Source organism: Tursiops truncatus, chromosome 9, assembly GCF_011762595.2.
Source record: "Tursiops truncatus isolate mTurTru1 chromosome 9, mTurTru1.mat.Y, whole genome shotgun sequence".
Lineage (NCBI taxonomy): Eukaryota > Metazoa > Chordata > Mammalia > Artiodactyla > Delphinidae > Tursiops > Tursiops truncatus.
The window spans coordinates 101,998,398-102,015,668 of NC_047042.1; the positions used below are offsets into that span (position 1 = coordinate 101,998,398).

The following is a 17,271-nucleotide window of genomic DNA, read 5'->3' on the forward strand; positions in this document are numbered from 1 at the left end:
GGCCTGATGCCACTGTCCTGTCACACCTGCATCTCATCATTTGACATTAAGGGAGAGTCTTCTCTGAGCAAGGCCCTGGGCTCCACGAGATGGGTGGATGGATACAGGATTTGTAAACCACAATGTTTACTCCTGGGAAGCTTTCAGCCCAGATCTAAAGGAAGTCAGAAGATCTAAATGAATGGAATATATTCTGAGTTGAGGTCCCGTATGGGATGGGAACAAGGTGAGGAAGGAGAGAAGGGTATTGGTGTCGACAGTAGTTGAGGGTGTGAAGAGGGAGCGTTCCAGCTGCCCCTGGAAGGCGAATGCAGTCTAGAGACAAGTGGGAAATGGCACCCTGGCAGCGTGAACAGGCGGAGTAACAAAAGTTCGTGGGTAAACCATGTAGCGAGTTGTCTTGACCTGGTGTAGCCTGACTGGGAGGGGCTCGGAAGGCTGGGGCTTAAAGGCCCAGGAAAAAGAGCAAGTCATCAAGTACTGTTCTTAGCGGGCTCGTCTTTACTCTGTAGGAAATTGGAGTGGATAGGTTTTTCGAGGACAAGTGTGTGCTTTAGGAAAGTAACTCCAGACCAGTATGAAAGGGAATTTGGAGAAGAGAATGCTTCTAGGCAAGGAGTCCCCAGGGGCTGCTTCAGGTCCAGATGAAGAGGAATGCGGCCCTGAATGAAGGCAGGAAAGCGGGGAGTGGAGTGGGTGTAAGTCTGAGTGTGGAGGTAGAATTGAGAACAAATGGTGACATTTTGTGTGCAGGCGGGTGAGACTGCAGCAGTGGTCTGTGTGATCTGGGGGTTTTGACCCTTGTTAATGGGAAGAGTGGCAATCTCAGAGACACGAAGTCCGGAGAAGTAAGGCGTGGCGGAGTGGAAAACCAGGGACACTTCGAGGAAGAGGATGCTGCAAGGTTTATGCAGGATAAATCAACTAATAATTGATATTTCAGTGCTTACAATGCAACCAGAATTATCCTAAGCACTGTACATATATCATCTTATTTAATTGAAATCCTTAGGAATCCTGTGAGCAGCAGTACTTTGTTACTCTGGCTTTGTAGATGAGAAAGCTGAAGTGTATGGAGGTTAAAATAACTTTTTCTCGGGCTTCCCTGGTGGCGCAGTGGTTGAGAGTCTGCCTGCTGATGCAGGGGACACGGGTTCGTGCCCCGGTCCGGGAGGATCCGACATGCCGCGGAGCGGCTGGGCCCGTGAGCCATGGCCACTGGGCCTGCGTGTCTGGAGCCTGTGCTCCACAACGGGAGAGGCCACAGCAGTGAGAGGCCCGCGTACCGCAAAAAAAAAAAAAAAAAAAACTTTTTCTCGTAGCTGGGAGCGAGAGCTGGGAGTCCTGAGAACTGAACTCAGCTTTGTCTAATTCCAAACAAAATTATTTCTAAATTGCGTAAAGTATCCAGCTGCAGCCTTTGTGCCCACAGGGCTCCAGAGGGAACTGAGGCCAGCATCCCACGGCTGAGAAGGGTGCCCAGCTTCAGAGGTGTGTTCATACCTGTGGTCCATCGTCACATACCACAAGATTGCTCCTGGAGGCTGCTGCATGTTGCCTAAAATAAAGATTACAGATGCAAAATAGTGTGTCAGCTTAGCCTAATGCAAAAATGCTGATGCCCCTGAGTGCACAGAATGATCCATTTTCAAGGTTAGAGAGAATTCAGCTTGTGAAACCATCTGGACGCTTTTCTCAGTGGTTGAGCATTCATCCTCCTTTCTCCTGTTCTATAGCGACTGCATGTTCCGATTTTCTCTGGGAGTGCTGGGAGTGGCACCTGGGACTGTCTGATTCCAAATGAAATGATTTTTAGGCGAATTAGGAGCCCAGGTGCAGGCTGTGCTACCTTGTCCACAAGTTCCCCTCTTCCTTATTGACTACGGAGGGTGAGATTACAGTTGTCCATTTATTTTGTTTAATACGTGTTCCCCTAGAGTTGCACAAAGTGTCCTCTTAGAAATCATTTAATCTTGTCAGTGTTTGGCTTTTGTTTTATCATTACTAATCTTGTAATTAGTAGTGATACTAATTATTAGGTTTTTTTCCCTTTATGAGGAGATTGTTTTCACAAAACAGCCTATGGATATATTGATGCTTTGTACTCTTCATTTACTTTCTATTACTTGATAATTTGGAGCATTCTATCATTTTATCTCTCTCTCTCCCACCAATGGCCACCTTTCTTTCTCTGCATTCCTAATCACATACATATTTATGTAGTACAAGAAAACAAGACACAACCATTTAGATATGCATCTCACCAGAAACAGGCCTATAGTTTTATATGTGTGTGTGTGTGTGTATATATATATATATATATATATATATATATATATATATATATATATGGAATCCTCATATATGTAGACCAATATTTTTTAAAGTCAGAATAATGTTATTAAAAAATTGTGTTATTGATAACTAAATAGCCCTAAATAATGCAAAATGTAAACTATACACCAATCTCACTAGTGAGCATAAATGCAAAAATTGTAAATAAAATATTGGCAAGTAGAATTCAGTCATGTATCAAAATCATAATGTGCTCTGAACAAGTAAGGTCTAATCATGACAACGATGTCATGAAATCAATCAACAAAATTAATTACAACTGCAAAATAACAGAAAAATACTTATGATTATATCACAAGATGCTGAAAAGCCATCTGGTAAAATTTATCAACCACTCCTAATAAAAATTCCAGGTAAGATAAGAATAAAAACTGCTTAAATATGGTGAAGACTATTTATCATGAGCCAATTAGCAGTGAAAACATTTCTAAATGGCAAACAATAAAACCATTTCAATTACAGTCAGGAAGGAATAGTCAACATCATCATTAATATTTAATATGTTCTTAGAGATCATGGGAAATGCAGTATATAAGCAAACTGCATGATTGGAATAGGAACTGGGAAAAACTTATATCCCTCTTTCTGATAACATAATTCTATCTTAGAAAACCTAACAGAGATTAGTTTTTAAAAACTACTGCAGTTAATAAGAAAATTTATTAATATGGCTAAATACAAAAATACATAAATAAATCAATGCCTTCTCTCTTCATTAACATAAGTATCTAGAAGTAGAAATGGAGAAAATACTCCATTCACAATAAGAACAAAAACTATAAAAAGACCTAGAATAAATCTAAGAACAGCATAAAAGAATAAGCAAACTATAAAATCTTGTTGACGATTTGGAAAAAAAAATTAAAGATACAATGTAATCTTAGGTGAGAATATAGTATTTAAAATGTTAATTCTCTTAAGATTGATATAAAACTTTAACATAATCCTAATTAGAACTTTGAAAAAAATTAGTGTTGAACATTTGATAAAATATTCTAATTGACATATATGAGAATAAACACCTGAATGTAGCCACAGAAAGTTTCAAAATATATGGTAACATGTACTCCTTTACCTGATATTAAAACACATAATAAACATATTGTACTCAACTCAATCACAGTAATAACTAATACTACTAATAATAGCTGATAGCACCAGGCATTGTAATTATGTCATTGAATTTCACATCAACCATGATATTATCTCCATTTTACAGAGGCACAGAGAAGCCAAGAAATGTTCTAAATTTCACATAGTAAATGTTCCAAGCAGAGTGTGACTCACAGGCTCTTTGACCCCAAAGTATAAGCTTAAAACCATAAAATTTTGCATAGGAATAGCCTAGAGAGCAGTAAAAGACCAAATAATTCAGAAGTGGGTTTCAATATAAAGGGTATTTGATATATAAAAATCATTGGGGGAGATGATCACATAATTAGAAAACAATATGAGCATAACTTAACTCTTTATCTACAAGGAAATAATGTCTCATTTCACAGGCATACAAAATTAATTTCCAATTGTACTAAAGATATAAATGTTGAAAAGAGTCTATCATTTGGTTTAGTACAAAAGAGAGAAAATTTTTTAAATGGAAAATCCAGAAGCTATAAAAAAGATAGCCATATTTAACTTACCATAAAAGAGTTTTAGGTTTCAAAATTTAAAAAGGCAGAATTGGTGGAAAAATAATGGACAATATTTACAATCCAGGTAACAAATAAAAGGCTAATATCTACAGTCTACAAGGAGCTCTTTCAAATTGATCAGAAAAAGACAAATAATCTAAAATAGACAAAACATTGCAGGAACATCCCTCAGACAAACCTGAAACCAAAGCCTACTTTGTTTGGGAAAATGTATCTTTGATTCATAGTCTTGGTGCAAATGTTTAGGAAATGTGCTAAGTGAGTTTTGCATCCATTATTTGCACCTGGTGAAAAGGTGGACATACAGCCTATAATTTTCACACCCAGGGGGCATGGGGACTGAGATTGTCAAAAATGAGTGAAACTCTACCTAAGAATGGCAGTGATAAGCTTCTCAAACAGCCTAATGAGATTCTACTTGTCTCAAGTAGTATCACTGGCAGCTGACCCTCCATCAAGAGATGTGACCTATGATGGTTTTCAAGTGTAGAAAGTTGGACTCTTTGCTGGTTTTGCTTGGTGTTATCTTTGTACCAGTAACATGATTGCCACTCTTATAACAACTGAGCATATAGTCATTCATTTATTCAGCAAATATTTACAGAGATTCTGTTAAGTGCCAGTCACTGTTAGGCACTGGGAATACAATATGACAAAACAAACTAAAATTCTCTTCTCGACATTTGGTCCTGGCTATGAGAGTATAAGCTGATCATTCTTATACTCTCCTAACACAACTGTAGAACAGGGTAAAATATAGGGTAAAAATACAATTTTCATACATTGGAAAACAGGCAGCTCACACGTGTGATCACTGAGAAAAGGAAAACAAATTAAATGAACCAAACAACCAGCTGATCTTCTGCGTGAATGTTCTTGCTGGACTTCAGCACAAGGAGGAAGACAGAAGTCCTTCAGTCTTGCTGAGTTAAGGAGATCAGAGTTCATGTGGAAAAAAGATGGCTGCAATTTATGAAACAGACATCCCAAGAGGAGGAAGCTAACTAAAGGATACTTGAGAAATCTGCATAGTGTCCCCTTTGAGACTTTGGTTAATTGTTGATCTTTATTTATAAAACGTGAAACAGCACAAGGCAGGACAAAATAAAGTTTCAAGTAAAGAGCAAAACTATAGGACACTTTAAGAGGAAAAATTCCCAGAGCTCATACATCACCAGGGATCATTTAAGTGTCTCCCGGCCATGAGATATTAAGCAGAGACTCCAGAAGAGCAACCCCTTAAGAATGAGGCTCACCTAGCCCCCAAAATCATGGTTATTGTAGAACAGCCTTTACAACATCTTCAAAACAAAACTGAAAGAATTAAATTAGTCCACAAATAATTAACTGCCTGTCATAGAAAGTCCAACATTCTTTGAAGGAACACAAAAAAATCCAAGATTCAACAAGAGAAAATTCAAAATATCTGGTGTTATTTCTTAAATTACTATATATACAAAGAGGCAGAAAAATGTGACCCATAATAAGGAGAAAAATCAGTCAATAGAAACAGACCCACAAATAACAGATAATGGGATTAGCAGAAAAACACATTAAAACTGCTAAGATAAATATGTTCCAAATGCTCAAGAATATAAAGAAAACCATGAGTATAGTGAAGAGAAATTGAAGATTGTAAAATACGCAAATAAAATTTCCAGAGATGAAAAATAAAATATAAAAATTTAAAACTCCAGATTAATAGCTGATTAGACACCACGGAAGGAAAAAGTAAATTAAACTTTAACTAATAGCAATACAAACTATCCAAAATGAAGAACAGAGAGGAAAAAATACATTAAAAAACCCTGAACAGAGTCACAATGACTTGTTGAACAATATAAAGTGGAGTAAGATACTTGATATTAATGCCCCAGAAAGAGAAGAGAGAAAAGACAAAACACACTTTTGAATTTTTACCACATGTGGTATAAAAACTCAGTAAACCCTGACCATAATAAACATAAAGAAAACCACACCAAAGCAAGTTACACTATGATAATCAAGTTTTGAAAACCAGTGAAAAATAGAACACCTTAATGGCAGCCAAAGCAAAGAGACATTTGTACAGAAGAACAAACATAAGTGTGACAACAGACTCTTCACCAGACGCTATGCAAGCCAGAAGAAAGAGGAGTGACACCTTTAAGGTACTGGGAGAAAAATAAAACTGTTAATCTAGAATTCTATATGCAACAAAAGTACCTTTCAAAAATAAAGATAAAATAAAGTATTCAGAGATAAAATCTAAGATAATTCATTGGCCATGTACCTGCACACTGAGAAATTTAAAGGACATTCTTTGGAGTGAGAAAGCTTTTACCAGATGAAAAGTTGGGTCTACATAATAGAGTGACAAGTGCCCGGAATGATAAATGTGGTCAATGTGTGGCCAGGCTTTTGATGGAAATTTCGGTAAAATGAATTAACTAGTCCTGAAAACAAATACATCTGTCTTTTTATAAAAGGGTTCTTTAAATGTGATATATATCCAGCTCCTCTTAACGTTATGTAACCTTATGTAAGATTTCTGAACCTTTTCTCCTACTCTAAAAATTGACATAAGAAACACCAACATACACACCTAAAATCTTTGGAACGTGTTGTAACTTTTCTCAAGCATGTCACACAGGGCCAGAAAGCTAATCCAGTAGAGAATGGAAAATAACTGCAGTGTGAAGGACAGATTTTCCTCATGTCCCCGTGTTTAGTATGTACACAAGCTCCCCTTATTACTCCTAGAGGATTTTAAGATTAGTTTTAAAAAGCAAGACCCAATTATAAGCTATCTATGATATCTACCTTAAATATAAAGACATAGGTTAAAATTAAATGGTTGTAAAAAGATATACCATGCAAACACTAACCAAAGTAAAGCTTGAATGGCTAAACTAATATCAGACAAAGTAGACTGCAGAGCAAGGGATACTACCAGAAATAAAAAGAAAGATTTCATAATGATAAAGGAGTCAGTTCATTAAGAAGACATGAGAATCCTGAAGGTGTATTCAACTAGCAATAGAGCTACAGTGCTTCAAGCAACAGTTGCTTGAACCAAAAGCAGAAATGGACAAATTCACAATTGTAGTTGGTGATTCAAGCAATCCTCTCTTAGTAATTGATAGAACATGTAGAAAAAAGCTTAGTAAGGATACAGAAAGTCTTGAAAACACAATTAACCAACTGACCTGACATTTGTAGATCACACCACTCAACAGCAGAGTACGTATTCTTTCTGAGTGCACATGGAATATTTACCACGATAGACCATAGTCTGGGCCATTAAAATAGCCTCAATATATTTCAAAGCTTGGAGATTATACAAAGTATGTTCTCTAGCAAATACAAAATTAAACTAGAAACCAATAGCAAAATAAAAATCTGGAAAATATCCTGATGATTAGAAATTAAACACCATACTTCTGAATAAAAAATTGGCCAAAGAAGAAATCAAATGGAAATTAGAGAATAGTTTGAAATGAATGAAAATAAAAATACATAATATCAAAATATACGGTATGCAGCAAGGCAGTATACTTAAAGGGAAATTTATAGCTTTAAGTGCTTATATCTAAGCTTTCACCATAAGAAACTAGGGAAAAAAGAAGAAAAAGTAAACCTAAGTACACAAAAGAAAGGTAATAAAGAGAAGTAATCAACCATATAGAAAACAGAAAAAATAGAAAAACTAAAGAGTACTCAAAGCTGTTTTTTGGAAAAGATTAATAAAATTGATGAAGAACGAAGACAAAGGACAAAACAACCAATATCAGGAACAGAGGCGAGACCATCACTACAGATATTACAAGGATAATAGAAAATATTTTGAACAGCTTTCTATCAATAAATTTGACAACGCACATGAAACAAATAAATGCTTGAAAGACACAGATTATCACAGTTCACTGAAGATGCAGCTGGCAATCTGAATAGTCCTATGTTGACATAAAAAATCTAATTAATAGTTTAAAACCTCCACATATAGAAAATTCAAAGCCCAAATGTTTTCACTGGTGAATTCTAGCAAACATTTAAGGAAAACATAATACTGATTCTACACAAACTCATAAAACAAATAGAAGAAGAGGAGGAATAATTTCCCAAATTATTTTGCGGAGCAGCACTACTCTGAAATAAAAACCAAGCAAAGATATTTGCCAGAAAAGAAAACCACAATTTCCCCCATGAACACAGCTTCAGAAATCTTCCACACAATATTAGCAAATCACATCTAGCAATATATAAAAGGGGTGACACAACATGGCCAAATAGAGTTTATCCCAGGAATGCAAGTTTGGTTTAACGTTTAAAAATCAAACAATGTAATTTACCATATTGACAGATTTAAAAAAGCTAAACAACCTAATCATCTCTCAATAATGTAGAAAAAGCAACTGAGAAAATGCAACATTCATTATAACATTCAACATTTATTATGAAAGCTCTGAGGAAACTGGAAATAGATAAGAACATCTTCAACCTGATTAAAGGCATCTACAAAAAAAATGCACCACTAATATCACACTGAATAGTGAAGAGTGAATGCCTTCTTCATAAGATCGGGAAAAGGTGAGGTGTCCACTCTCATGACTTCTACACGGCATCATACTGGCAGTAATTGGATATAAAAAGAAGCAAAAAGCATCCAGTTAGGAAAGGAAGGAGAAAACTCTCCACAGGGGAGAAGAGTGATTATGTAGAAACTTCTAAGGAATCTACCAAAAAATACCCACAATTAATGTAATTTAGCAAGGTTGCGGAGCATAAGGTCAGGGTACCAAATTCTGTTATATTTCTGTAAGCAATAAACAACTGGATATTGAAATTAAGATATACATGTGTATTTTATTTATATATATATGTATAAAATATCAATAATACTAAATACTTAGGGATAACTTTAACAAAATACGGACAAGATCTGCATGCTGTAAACTACAAAACATGGCCAAGAGAAATTAAACATTGTTTTTGGAGAAAACCCTCCTTTCAAGGAGCTTACATTCTAATGAAGAAGACAGGAAATAAATAAATGTAAAATATATTTTATTTTAGATAATTATTATTCTAGGGAAATAAGGAAAGAGAGTTATAAAAAATTAGAGGCCAGCCTGTTAAAGTTTGTAGATATAATGGCTATTCAAGGACATGGAAGTCCTCACGCAAAAGGTGACTTTTGAGGAAAAAGATGAAAGAAGTGAAAATCTAGAGTTTCAGGCAGAGAGAAGAGCAAACACAGCGTCCTTGAGACAGCAGTGCCTGGCTTGCTCTGAGAAGGTGTGGACACTGGTGAGATGGGAGAGAGAGCTGATGGGGACCCTGGCCAGGTAGGGCTACTGCTCAGCCAGAACTTTGACTTATACTGTGAGTGTGATGGGAGGCCGTGTGGGTGGGCTTCAAGCAAGGTGCAGTATCATGATTTACATATTTAAAAGCTGGCCCTGGCCCCTGTGGCTAGCACAGACTGCAGTGGGGCAAAGACAGAACCTGGAGATGCAGCTGGAAGGTCACTGCAATAGCTCAAGAAAATAAGGCCCATGCCTTAGACTGGTGTGGTGGCAGCAGGGAAGGAAGGGTTCTGAGTGTCCTTTGGTGGTAAACCAGCAGTGTTCTCTGATCAACTGGATCTCAGGTGTGTAAGACAGAGAGAAAGAGAAAAGATGGCTAAGAGTTTAGCCAGAGCAGCTGAGTGAATGGGGTTGCTACATCTGAGATGAGCAAGGAGCTGCCAGGAGCTGCAGGGGGAGGGGATAGGATGTGAGGGGCTTGGTTTTATGCACGTTGACATGAGGTGCCCATTTGATATCCAAGTGGAGAGATGTCAGGGAGGCAGTTAGATAGACGAGTCTGAAGGTCGAGGTCAAGTCCAGACCAGGTTGGGAGATCTGGACAGAGACTTGACTGTCGGAATCCTCAGCAGGTATGTGGATTTTTAGCTACCAGACTGGATGATATCACCTGGGAGGTGATTTCTTATGGAAGAATAAAGAGGTCCAAATAATGAGTGTTGGATATTCCAGGATTCAGAGGTCAGAGGAACCAAGGGAACCTGCAAAGGGGCATGAAAACAAGCAGCAAGGGAAGTAAGAGAGAAACCAGGTGTACCCTGGCCGCCAAGTGAAGATGGGGTTTGGAAGGAGACAGTGGTCAGTAGTGCCAAGTACGGTGAGAGCTGGGGAATTAGCATGACATTTAGCGACTGAGCCTCTGGTAACCTTGAGAAGAGTGGTCTTGGTCGAGGTGGGGTGAAAACATGATAGGAGCGAGCTTAAGAGAGAATGCGAGAAAACTCAGCATAGGAAATACTTTCAAGGAGATATGGTTAGACAGTTCTCTGAAGATAAAATCCACATTGCCTAAAACATCTCCAGTGGGGATGGAATGTAAGCAGTGAAATAAACTAAGCTATCAGTGAGGCACCACTTCACACCCATCAGAGGGTCAAAATGGAAGAAAATACAGTGACTTCTTGCTGCCAAGGAAGGGAAGGATGGGTGCATTCCTACATCCGTAGTGAGAATGTTCATTTCAAGAACAATTTTGAAAAGGAATTTGGCAATATCTATTTAAAGTTTTAAAAAACTTATACATCATCAATTCTCCCCTTAGAAATCTACCCTGTAAAATAATTAAGTCATACACACACCAGTAAAGATATCTGGATGAGGACCCTTATTACAACATTGTGTGTAATAACAGCAGACTGGAAACACGTCACAGTTGACCCTCATCATTCACGGCTTCCGTATTTGCAGATTCGCCTTGTGCTAAAGTTTATTTGTGACCCCAAGTTAATACTCAGGGTGCTTCTGCAGTCGTTCTTGGACACGTGCATAGTGGCAGAATATTGAAGTACATTGTCTTCAGGTGTCAAACCTTGTACTATAAACAAGTGTTCTTTTTGTGGTCTATGTAGTGCCAAGTTTTTCACATTTTTGGGCTTTTTATTGGTGATTATGCTGTTTAAAATGGCTCTCAAGAATAACGCTGAAGGCCTGTCTTGTGTTCCTAAGTTCAAGAAGGCTGTGATGTTGTTTTTCTTACAGAGAAAAGACGCGTTAATGAGCTTCATTCAGGCACAGTGTTGTTAGCCATGAGTTCTGTGTTGATGAAAGCAATATATACTCAGTAAGATGTCTTCAAACAGAAACACACCTAAGACAAGGTTATGTACTGACTGGTTGACAAAAACACTGTGACCAGAGGCTCACAGGAACCTAACTCTGCATTCCCCTAGGAACAGGATTTGTGGAGACTTTCTAGAATGTAACTGCCATGAATAACAAGAACCTCTGTAGCGACCCTTTAGTAAGGACTGAGTGAATGAAGATATAGCCACACCACAGAATAGTATGCAAGCTTTAAAGAGCGCTAATTCAGGCTAAACCTTAAGTTATTGTCACGTGGGAAAACTAAGGTGAGTGTTGTGTAAGGTGACGTCATTTTCAGCTGCGGCTATACATCTAATGCTTGCGTGTGGTCCTATGATCATTTGTAGAGTGATACACGCCAAGTTGACAATATACGGCTTTTTCTAGTGGGTATGAGGGTCTGTACAGCAGTGGGAGTGCATCAGAGAAGACGGGCAAATTGAAGGGAAACAGCATTTTCGATGATTTCATTTATGTAAAATTCCCTGTGTGCTCTGAAGAAATTTGAAAGAAAAAATGATAGCCCTCCATACACTGACTTGTGGGTCAGAATCCATGAAGGTGAAGAGGCACGTTGCCAAATCATGTGTGGAATGTGATTCTATTTTAGGAACAGATCTGCTTACTATAAGCTTCTAAGTATAAGAATGAGCAAAAGAAAGTGTGTTTAAAGATACAGAGAGATTGGGAGTCTTGTGTGAAAAGGTTGTTTTTATGTTTATTTCTACTGGTTTGTTTCAGCAGATACAATATGTTTTGTTGAAATTTGAAAAAACTACAAATAAAATGTAAAATAGCATTAATTAACTGAATACTATTTGGTTAACAAAAAAAGGATGTAGCCATTTTTAATGGACTTCAGCAAGTTGGCTCCGTACTAATTTTATTAGCAAATTTTGAAAATGGTACCACAGGCACAGTTTCACTACAAGGTTTTGAGTTATGTTATACGTAATACTTTAAAATTCTTTGTTCTTTGTTTTTTCTTTTAGGAATCGTTAAGAGCTGTCAGATACGAAATATCTCCAGATAGAGAGTACGCTCTTTTTTCATATAACGTGGAACCAGTGAGTACTACTCTTTTCTATTTATAAAAAAAAATGTTTCTTTAGGCTAATACCTTATTAAGTATTTTTCCTTGAATCTCTATTCTTAGTGATCTTTGAATCCTGTAGTAGTTGGTGAGTCCTGGGTTAGTCTCTTTTTATGCCACACTGCCACCTAGGAGAGAGGAAAGGTATGAAAATCTTTTTGGCAGAGAAAAAAAAAATCCCTACCTTTAGGGCCTAGTTCATAGGATTTTCTTGGTGAGCTGGTGAGAAGTTGTCTTTTTATAGATTTATTTTACCCTTTCGTGCAATTATTTTCCTTGCCATTTTTCTCCGTCACGCCATACATTCTATCCTAAGAACAAAAAGTGAATGCCAGGTTCTCCCTAAATTAAAATCAGCTGTTATTGATCTCTTAGCCATCACAGTATTCTAGAGAAGACTTGAACTATCACTTTCATTATATAAACCCCTGTTTTAAGCACTTTCTATGTGAGTCTCCCATAAAATTTCACCAGAATCTTGTATAAAATCTCACCCTGGTCTTTAGTGGCAGCCTAAAACTCAGGCTTTTTTTGTTAACATACTAATATTTTAGAGTTCATTTTGGCTCTTTAAATGAGCAAGAAGGTGAAGTGTATTTGTGTAAGTGAAACATGTTCAGCTTGTAAGAGATATTAGCAGCTTTCGAAATGTGCATCAGTGGAACTTTATTCTCTGGCAAATGAAATGTAGAATTCCACTGCCTTTCTAGCTCTCTTGAGACTGTTCTAATTAGAGTTTGGTGAAGCTTCTGTGAGATGTAATGGTACCTGCGTCATCATTCAGGGCTGAGTAGCTCCTTGCTGAGTTTGAGAGAATCTTCTTCCCCTGGCATGAGACAGCCCAGTTTGTTAAGTTACATGCCAACGAGGAAGCTGGGGTTTGCATAGAGATGCAACTCTAATTCTAGAAATTTTAGAATTTCTTCTAAAAGTTACTTGTTGACAACTGGATTATTTCTTGGAGATTTCAGTCTCAATTAAAATTTCAATTGGAGAGTTATTCCTCCAAAAGTAGATCTTTTTTTAATTCTCTATCTTAAATTTTCCATTTACTAGTTTTTTTAATGTCCGTTATGTAAAAGTTTTCTTTTTATCCATCTGAATCCTTTGGAACAACTGGTCAGCTTTATCTGTTTGATCAGGGAAGTCAGTGAACTTAATGTACTGAAAACCAACTTTTAGCCTTGGGACTCTGCACATCCTACACCCAGCCCTACATACCTCTAAGCGTGATGTCCATGGCTCAGAGTATTCCAGCTCCTTTCACCACCCATGGAAGCTAGCAAAAATGTAACCTCCACTCCTGAATAAGAGAAAACTCCCAGTAGATATTTGAAGGACTTTCATAGGAATGGGGTAATGAATTTGTTCTGGGTTGCTCCAGGGAGACAAAACCAACACCTGAGTGAGAAAAGCATAAAAAGATAGATTTCAGGTCATCTTACCAGAGAATCTTTTAATGATGAGAGGATCCCAACAGTGGGATGAGTTACCTTGTTTGGTAATGAGCTTCCTGCTCCTCAAGACTTGAAAACAAAGTTTTATATTTGTTCAGAATCTTTTAGAAGAGATTCTCCTATCTGCTCATTTGGAATACGTTGATCTAACCTAGGACCCTATGTTCTGTCCATCGTAGAATTCTCTACCATCCTCCTCCTTTCTCCCAATGCTCCTCTGGAAACTGTGCCCTGGGATCCCATTGCCACAGATAACCATTTAAGGAAAGAACATTTTGCTAAATCTGAGTCTTCACCATGCAGAACGCTGGCTGTAAACAAGAACCTTGACTAACCCTTTCTCCCTGTGCACTGTCCCTTGGCCTTTGCGGTAGAACTGTGATCAACTGAGGGAAAATGTAAAAAATTTGGAGTGGATTCAGCTATATTTTAAACTATAAAAATGATTAAAGTATTGAAAATGTGTGCTATGTAAAAATATCTATAGAAATGGATACTTTTAACGTGAATCAAAGAAGTAACCCTTGGGCTTCCCTGGTGGTGCATTGGTTGAGAGTCCGCCTGCCGATGCAGGGGACACGGGTTCGTGCCCCGGTCCAGGAGGATCCCACATGCCACGGAGCGGCTGGCCCGTGAGCCATGGCCGCTGAGCCTGAGCGTCCGGAGCCTGTGCTCCGCAGCAGGAGAGGCCACAACAGTGAGAGGCCCACGTACCACAAAAAAAAAAAAAAAAAAGAGTAGCCCTTTAATTGACCTCTGTGCTTCTCCTCGGGCCCCTCTCCAGCCGGTCTCCCCAGTGTGGCCAGATAACCTTAAGACATCCGTAAATAGGATCACGTGGGTCTCTGTCCCCCTGGCTCTCTCCTGAGACTGGTGGCCTGCTCCAATTCACGGAGGCCCCAGGCCCCACCCCACACACGCCTCCGCCTGCTCTTCGCAGCCATGTTGCCTCCTCTGTGGTTCCACCATGTCATGCCCCTTCTGACCTCAGGACCTTTGAACTCACTGTGCCCCCTCCCACCCTCTCTGGAGCCTTCTGACCATAGGAAAGGGACACTTCCCGGTGGGGGAAGAAGCTTGTTTGTCTGTAGGCAAAGTGGCGGCAGGATCATTCAGTTTCTTTTGATGCATCCTTTTATTTTTCCCAATAATGCGTAAGTGCCATGACAGAGGAGTGGGGGGTCTGTAGAGCCAAAAAGGACGAGCTGGCGTCTCAGCCGCTGGAAGAAGGCCTTGCCTTTAACAGCTGGGGGATTAGCAGGCTTGTGGGGTTTGTACTGATGAGGATGCCGTGAAGGCAGACCGCCAGGTACGTGCTTTTCCCCAGGAGCACTTACCTGCCCAATCCTCAGTCCCCTGGTGTCATCTGGGGCTGGAATTTGTCAGGTGAGTGAAATTGGGAGTTAAGGGTGTTTTCAAAGGAGTGATTATCGTGATGGACCATGGAAACTCACCTGCTCATGGAGAGAAGTAAAGCCAGGAGGGGCCGTAGGTAGAAAGTGGGGGGGTCTTTGGTCAGGTCAGAAACCTGGAGGGGAGGAAGGGTGAGCAAAGGGAGCAGAAGGATCAAGTGTGGTTATCAGAAAGTGCGTGTGAGATGCTGCAGGTCGTGCCTCGTGATGACAAGGTCAATGGAAGAAAGAAAGACAGGTGAGGGGTCGGTGCTAACGGTATAGGACACACGTACTGGAAGTTGGGGGGTGTGACCTGGGAGAGGAGGGAGGATTTAGGGATGGGCAGGGGAAGGACATTTCTCCTACATCTTCCAGCCCTTGGTACATGGAAAGGTGGGGGTGAGATGAAAGAGTTGCTCCATTGAAGAGAGGGCGCTGTGACCCGCCGAGAGCCTGGAGTCAGCGAAGGCACAGGGGAGGAAGGGACAGCATTCAGGAAGAGACCACTAGTCAAAGGGCGGGTGTCTCAGAGGACATGGCGGAGGGTTTGAGAAGCAGAGGATGGTCCTGGCTGCAGATGCTGAGCATCCGTGAAGAGAAGGTCCTGAGGAGGTGGCTGCTGCAGCGTCTGGGCGGCAGTGATGGTGTTGTACTGGTCGTTGCCAAAGACCACCAGCTGGAGGAGGGTCTCTGAGCAGCCCCAGTTAACCAGTGAAGTTGTGTAATGAGTAATAAAAGAAACGAAGAAATGGAAATAAGAAGAGTGGGTTTTCGGAGGGGCACTGGGAGGTAGGAAAGAGAGCACACTTAATTGCTTTTATTATGAATGGCCATCATTGTAATGTAGTGAGGGGAAAAAGAATGACTCAAATTCTTGGGAAAGATCTTCATTCCAGTTTAGCAGTCAGTTATTGTGGGTGAGCTCGTTAACAACAATTATAGGCAGAGACTCAGACCCAAGCTGCTGGGCCTTCCAAACAAAATTTAGGGCTCAGAGACTCTTACGGGGCTCATTCTCTCTCCTTGGTGTTTAGAGCATTTTTATGTTACTTAAAACTTGTAGGAGTTAATCATTGTTGTAAGTTAGGACCAATTCCATTTGTGATTTTCAGCTCCAACCGCCGTCAAAGAAAATGATTTAACAGCATGTTATGAAGGTGCCATTCAGAGTATTAGCAACAGCACACACGTCGCCATGTTAGTTCAGGGGTAGAATGAGACAACCCATTTCTAGAAGCAGGTTAGGACATGCTTTTGCTTTTTCTCTAGGCAACTAAACGTATTATTTTTATAGTAACAGGTAGACTTTCTTGAATGTCATTTTCAAGAGTTTATTGGGTTCCCACTTCTTTCTTCGTGTTTCCCACAGTAAGTAAGCTGTGTAATTGGAAAAACCCCGTGATACACTCTGTGCACGATACAGCAAGTGCCTTGGGAATTTGGAATTTTATTAAACAATGGGATTTAATTTTCTGCAGTCTTTTTCCATCTTACTGGGTTTCTTTACTCCTGAGTGTTATTTTAGCAAAAAGCCTGAAAGCAAGAGAGGAAGTCTTCAGTGTTGCTCTGTCGTGTGATAACGCACACGACTATCCAGACTTGGCGGGTTTTACTGAGGCACCTGCTCTGGTGGGACTTCCAGCCAAGCCAGTAACCACAGCTTTTGAATCTGTAGAAATTAATGAGCAGGAGCAGAGCGCTGCTTGAAGCATTCCTAGACTGGGTGCTGCCCTGGGCCTGTCGGTGACTTGCCTCCACTGGATGGTGGCGCCAGCTTAACAGACGAAGTGCTGGTGTTTGCAGGATCTGTGTGTTATGTATGTGCGCTCGTGTGTACATGCGTGTGAAGGGGTAGTAAATAACTTCCACTAAAGCTGAGAGAGGACGGGGGGAGGGTACAGTGTTATTCTTCCAACAGCACCGCCATCTGTTGTATGATTAAGAAGTTATAAACTGGAAAGTTAGTCCTCCTTTTAAGCGGAAGGAGAGTGAGCTAGTCTCACCACTCCATGATCCAGCTCTCTACCTGACCTACGCACCACAGCTTTGAGGGGTTCTGAAATTTTTTTGGCTTCCAAAAAGCTACCAAAGATAATTAATCATCAAAAGAAGGAAATCCCTTTCTTTCCTTAACATTGGAATGAGGAAAGATGAAGGGACTGAAGTTCA

General features: G+C 39.6%; 1 protein-coding gene across 1 annotated transcript in view; it reads left to right on the forward strand.

Annotated features, from left to right (window-relative positions):
- The window catches only part of DPP6 (dipeptidyl peptidase like 6), a 772,816-nt gene that overhangs the window by 462,638 nt on the left and 292,907 nt on the right, over positions 1–17,271 (forward strand). The window contains exon 5 of the mRNA XM_033863543.2: positions 12,151–12,225. Within this exon, the coding sequence (XP_033719434.1) occupies positions 12,151–12,225 (75 nt within the window). The remainder of the gene's footprint in view (positions 1–12,150; positions 12,226–17,271) is intronic.